Genomic DNA, 6,074 nt, shown 5'->3' with positions numbered 1-6,074 from the left:
TAAGACTCACTCACTCCAGTGCGTTCTAACACACACACACACACACACACACACACTCTTCTAAGGGTAAATATTGATTAGAGGGGTTTTTAATCCCCCACACAATGTTTCCTTTCCCCTCTCACTTCATCTTTTATTTTTGTTTGCCTCCTTGTGTTATTTTAATCCAATAAAATCACAAGGACCCATTTTTGCAAAGGAGGTAGCTATAATATTAAAAACTGATAGGGCATCAGATAGGGTGTTGTATGTGATGTGAGAGGATATCACTTTGGAAAATTAACTTTGGTATTTCCTTGCCAATATTCTTTGCTTAAAATGCAAAATTCCAAGCTCAGGTGGAAAGCCCAAGATATTCCCAGCTCAACAGCACTGAAATACACAGGGACTTCAAGTGTTTACCTGCCTCTACAAAATTTATGTCCTATGCACACCCAGAGAAGTCCAAATATTGGTCTTTTGGAAGCCCTTTCTTTTGCCAGGCTTTATCGTCTCTTTATTTCGCCCTTAAAATAGCCAATTTCAAGCTATGGCCAATGGCTCTTGAATTCTTCTCTTAGGAAACTTGTTCTTCAGTGGTAAAGCTTTTAGGTCTACACGCCAGATTCAGGAAATTATTTCACAAATATGCTAAATTTCCTAGATTCAGGAAATTACTTTCTAAGAAAGGAGCAAGGATTCAAATAACATCCTTTGGAATACTTAGTAAACTAAAGTATGTTTTAGATATTTTCAAATGTGTTCTAGTGCTTATGAAGATCCTTACCAAAAGGCAGCAGAGGAAAACTGTTATCAAATTTATGCATGATTTGGTACTAAGGTTGACATTGTCATTTGGGGTCGTTTATATGCAACTAGAGGAGGCTTTATCATGGTAATAGTTGGTCACAGAAGTTATAACTGTTGATCCTCTAACTGAAGTTGTTCTGTTAATCTTCATTTCAGCATCCTAGGGTTTGTCACAGAAACTTGCTCCATTTGCTGATGAGTTTGACCCAAGTCCTCTCAGGGGAAAAAAACTAGGGAGAGAGTTGCCTGAGCTGACTCATTCTCCAGTCCCTGAAATATGGTTCCACGTGTGTTGGTTCTCAATTCTGAAGAGTGAACCAGGAGCAATTGTTTCCCATTCAAGTTACACAGTTTGTACCATATGGCCAGTGCTGGGCCCTCCCCCAAAATGACCCAGGCGTTTGTGTAAAATTTACATGTGAAGGAATTAATGGCATTTATGGCTTGATTTTGCCTGCCTTGAAAAAATCAGAGTCCAGTGTTCAATTCTGAAGCAATTTTGTTTTAGAGAAGTATCAATTTGGTAGTTCAAAATAATTAAGTGATTTTCAGTAGAGTTGCATAATGTGTGCATAATTCTGTAATGCCAATTCTAACTTTTCCTAATAAAAATGGATAGTCATTGTAAATGTGCCAACTTGTGCTAAATGTTAACAGAAATACAAAAGATGAACAAAAACTGGAATTGTGTTCCTGGAAACCAATTTTAAGCCCTGATGTTGGTCAAAAAAATCATGTCACATTATACTAAAATAGTTTCAAATAAATTAAAACAATCATATGTGTTGCTTCCCAGTTCCAGAATCCATGTGTTTTCTAGTAGGCAATTCATTTGCTTTATTTTATAAGAGAGAGGTTTTCTGATCCACCTTCCAGGTGACAGGTAACAGGGGAGCCCCTGCCTGTACTCCCAGCAAAGCAGCAGTGCTTAAGGTGAAAGAAAATACACTAGATTAATTTCCCACTTCCATTTTACAATCTAAAACCTGTGAGTGAATCCCTGGATCTTCCAGTTTTCCTGTGTCTTTATGCTCATAATCTGCAATATGAATTTAAAAACATAGGGAATATGATAGTAACCTCTTTGTTTCAAAGGTCATGGAAGCTTTTCTACCCAATCATTCCTTCTGATGTTGGGCTGTAGATTTAATTTCTCATCATCTGGTCACTAATTTTTCATTTGGGGCACATGCTTTTCTTTTGTAATCACCTATAAGTATTACTGGATAAATATACTAAGAACTAAATTGACGCTAGAATATTACAGGAAATAAAACAGAATCACACCCAAGGTAAGCACCAGTTTTACACAGTATGATCTCATTTCATTGCTAAAATGGATTACTCTCACAGGAACATGTCTGGTATTTATTGGTAAAGCGTCCCTGCCCCAGAATAGAGACGCACGGTCGTGCGCCACCTCCTGGAAGAAAATAAAACTACAGGCATAAGTGAGGCGGAAAACAATCCAGGAAACCACGATGGCGCTTAGCTGTCAAGCCAAGCTTCTGGGAGCTTTTCTATTTCTACAGAGCACTTGCGATAACTAAATGTATGGATATAATACGATGGAGACCCTGGCCACAATTAAATGATGCCGGGCCACGCGTACATGGGCAGGTGGTAATGGTTATAGTGTAGATAGTCGAGGATGCTTCTTTCCACCAGGTTTTTGTAGATGGTTTCCTGGAAAACTCTCTTGAGGTATTTCCTGGGGCTCTCCTTCAGGTTTATTTCCTCGTCTTCTATCTGATGGGCTAACTGTTCTATGGAAGGAAGGTTTTCCTCCTGTGAAATGCAGTACAAGGTTAGATAAAGAAGTTGGACTCTGCACACCTCAATAACCAGGCAATTTTATAAAAGTAAAACAAAATATAGTCAATTCCTAAGGAAGGTAACTTTTTCTTGCTTTTCAGAAATTGTTTATAATCGTGGCAAATATACATAACATAAACTTTATTATTTTAATCATATTTCAGTGTACAGTTCAGTGGTATTCGGTACATTCACATTGTTGTACAACTATTGCTACCAGAACTTGTTCATCATCCCAAACTGAAACTCTCTGTCCATTAAATAATAACTCTGTTCTACTCTCCTCTCATCCTCTGGCAACCATAGTTGTACTTTCTTTCTCTATGACTACTCTAGGGACCTCAGGTGAGTGGAGACATTCAGTGTCTTTTTGTGACTGGTTTCTATCATTTAGCATAATGTCTTCAGGGTTCACCAAGGATGGTCATTTTATCCTCTTACTTTTCAGATAAGAATTATCTGTAGGTCATACATACTTTAAGGTTAAGAAAGGAGCAACTGAACATTTGTGCTTGAAAACTCCTAGATAATTTTGTTGTTTGCAGTCCTTAAGAGATAGAATCTAATAACCTTAGAATAAAGTCAACTTTCATTGATATTTCTAAATATAGGGTTCAAAAGGAATACATTTATTTGAAGTTGAGGTTCAGATGCTATGTAATCTACAAAATCAATATAAAAAAGATACACATAAAGACAATTGATAGAATTGTACAGTGAACACCTGCACACATGTATACACTACCTGAATTCTACAAGTAACATTTTACTGTGTTTGCTTCATTTCCATTATCTGCCTTTCTATAGAAGGATTTTTATAAAAATCATTTCACTCAGGTTTGAGGTGTGTGTGTTTTTTTACACTGCGATTTTAAACATTACCCTAAATATAAAGTCATATGGACTTTGATGATATATTTATTCACACTTCCAAGAATTCTTATTTTTTCCCTAACAAAAATGGATTACTTGCAGGTTTCTACTGGATCACTAATTGATTTTATTTATTTATTTATTTTTAGTTGTATATGGTGGGCTCAATACCTTTATTTGTTTTTATGTGGTGCTAGGATCAAACCCAGTGCCCTTACACTGGTGAAGCAAGTGCTCTACCACTGAGCTACAACTCTAGTCCATGGACCAATAATTTATTAATGGTAAAGAATGAATAGAAAAGAAGATTCACGCTTTATGGAAGCATGTCATCACTGGGTTATTTAAGCAGATGTGGAAAATTATACACAACATCTGGAAGAACAGTCTGGGAAGATCACAGGAATTCAGGTTTAAACCAGCTCCACAAGGCAGGGAGAGGGGAAGAAGAGAACTGATGCCATTATCTTAACATTGGAGGTGCTTGAAACACTGAGCACCACCAATACATATCCCTGGAAAATATTCCACAGATACATATGGGGTTGATTCTTCCTTAAATTCACTGAAGAGTTGTATCAAACCAACACAAAAACAATGAGCTTATTTACAGTTTCATGTTCAATATGTGGCTTTTTTTGTTTGTGTCTGTCTTCTTTCACTTAGCATAACATTATCTTCTTAAAAATCTTCTGAAAGTGTCTTTTCAAATTGTATTTTTAATCAACAAGTAATCATATTATATGTTTATGTGGACAATGTGCTGTTATGACACCTGTCTACATCTTGGAATGAGTAAATCAGTCTAATTAGCTTATGCATCACCTCATATGCTTATCATTTCTTCATGGTGAGAATATTTATTCACTTGTTTTTGTGTTTGTGGGGATTGAACCCAGTATGAGAACATTTAAAATCTACTCTCAGCAATTTCAAGATATACTATGTATTATTTTTATTATTATATTATTATTAACTATGGTCAACACATTGTACAATAAATTGCTAAAACATTTTCTTCTGTCTGAAACTTTGCATTCTGTACTTTGAAACCAGGTAATGTAACACCTCTAAACTTTGTTCTTCTTTCTCAAGATTGCTTTGACTATTCTGTGTCTTTTGTGGTTCCATATACATTTTAGGATTTTTTTTTATTTCCGTGAAAAATTCCAATGGAATTTTGATAGATTTACATTCAATTTGTGGATTGCTTTGGATAGTATGGACATTTTTAACAATATTTATTCTTCCAATCCATGAACATAGAATGTCTTTCTCTTTACTTGCGTTATCTTCAATTTCTTTCATCAACTTTTTGTATGTTTGTTTTTTCTGCAAAAAGCTTTATTTTCACTGGGTTCATGGCTTGGAGAGGGCTCCAGAGTAGTTTAAAAAGACAGAAGAAGAGGCTTAGTGGAAGCCCTGATACTAGAAGATGCAGAAGGGGCCCTCAAAAGTCACTGGGCTCTGGAGCTCCTCGTTGTGCTTGAGGATGAACTTTCAAGGAGACACCTCACCAGGTCTGGGAGCCACAGGCTGGGGATATCAGTCAGGTGGCTGTCCATCTTCTTGATGAGTTTTATATCTTCATTTGGGAATTCATTCTCTAGCAAGTCACAAAGATAGGGATCCATGTGAGCAGAATCCAGGGCTTGCGGATCCACTTGGCTTAGGCCTTTCTCCAGGGCCATGGCAGCTTCCATGGTGTCCAGGGTTTTACTCCACCCATCTTGAGAAGGCACATCTTAGAAGAGGGCATGGTCACTGCATTAGTTTTGTGTCTTTCAAGAGATGATCAGAGCTCTCATGCTTTTCCTCAGCCAACTTGTCAAAGAAGTGCCCCACACCCTCCAGAGTCACATTGTCACAGTTGAAACAGTTAGCCTAGAGGGACTGGGGTTGTGGCTCAGTGGTGGAGCACTTGCCTTGTGCCTGCGAGACCCCGGGTTTGATCCTCAGTACCATATAAAAATAAATAACTGAAATAAAAGTATTGTGTCCAACTACACTAAAAATAAATATTTAAAAAAATATTACACTTAGTTTGAGAGCTAAAATCTTATCTTGAGACCTGGAATAAGGATGCCTGCTTCCATCACTTATATTCAACATTATACTAGAAATTTTAGTCAGAGCAATTATGCAAAGAGAGAGAGAGGGAGGGAGAGAGAAAAGAAAAAAAGGAATGTCATCCATATTGGAAAGGAAGCAATAAAACTATCACTATCATAGGATGATATTATCTTAAATATTCCACAAAATTACTATTAAGCTAATACATGCATTCAGCAAAATTGCAGGATACAAGATCAACACACAACACTTACATTACAGTAATTAATCTGAAAATGAAATTAACAATTCCACGTATAATAGCATCAAACAGAATAAAATAATGGGGAGTAAATTTATCAAAGTAACACAGAATTCTCATTGAAAACTACAAAATATTTCTGAAAAAAAATTGAAGAAGACCTAAATAAATGGGCCTGTATTCGTGGATCTAAAGACTTTGTATTATTAAAATGGTAATACTACCTAAAACTACTTACATATTCAACATAGAATCCTATCAAATTCAAAGGAGACTTTTTTTT

General features: G+C 36.3%; 1 protein-coding gene across 3 annotated transcripts in view; it reads right to left on the bottom strand.

Annotated features, from left to right (window-relative positions):
• Nucleotides 1-2,143: 2,143 nt before the first annotated feature.
• Nucleotides 2,144-6,074, bottom strand: part of Cfap61 (cilia and flagella associated protein 61) — a 257,942-nt gene continuing 254,011 nt past the window's right edge. For all 3 annotated transcript variants that reach the window (XM_015476914.2, XM_048811377.1, XM_048811378.1), the window contains one exon: nt 2,144-2,577. In XM_015476914.2, the coding sequence (XP_015332400.1) occupies nt 2,377-2,577 (201 nt within the window). In that variant the 3' untranslated portion in view covers nt 2,144-2,376. The remainder of the gene's footprint in view (nt 2,578-6,074) is intronic.

Source organism: Marmota marmota, unplaced genomic scaffold (genome assembly GCF_001458135.2).
Source record: "Marmota marmota marmota unplaced genomic scaffold, marMar, whole genome shotgun sequence".
Classification (NCBI taxonomy): Eukaryota; Metazoa; Chordata; class Mammalia; order Rodentia; family Sciuridae; genus Marmota; species Marmota marmota.
This window is presented reverse-complemented; position numbering and strand designations above follow the sequence as displayed.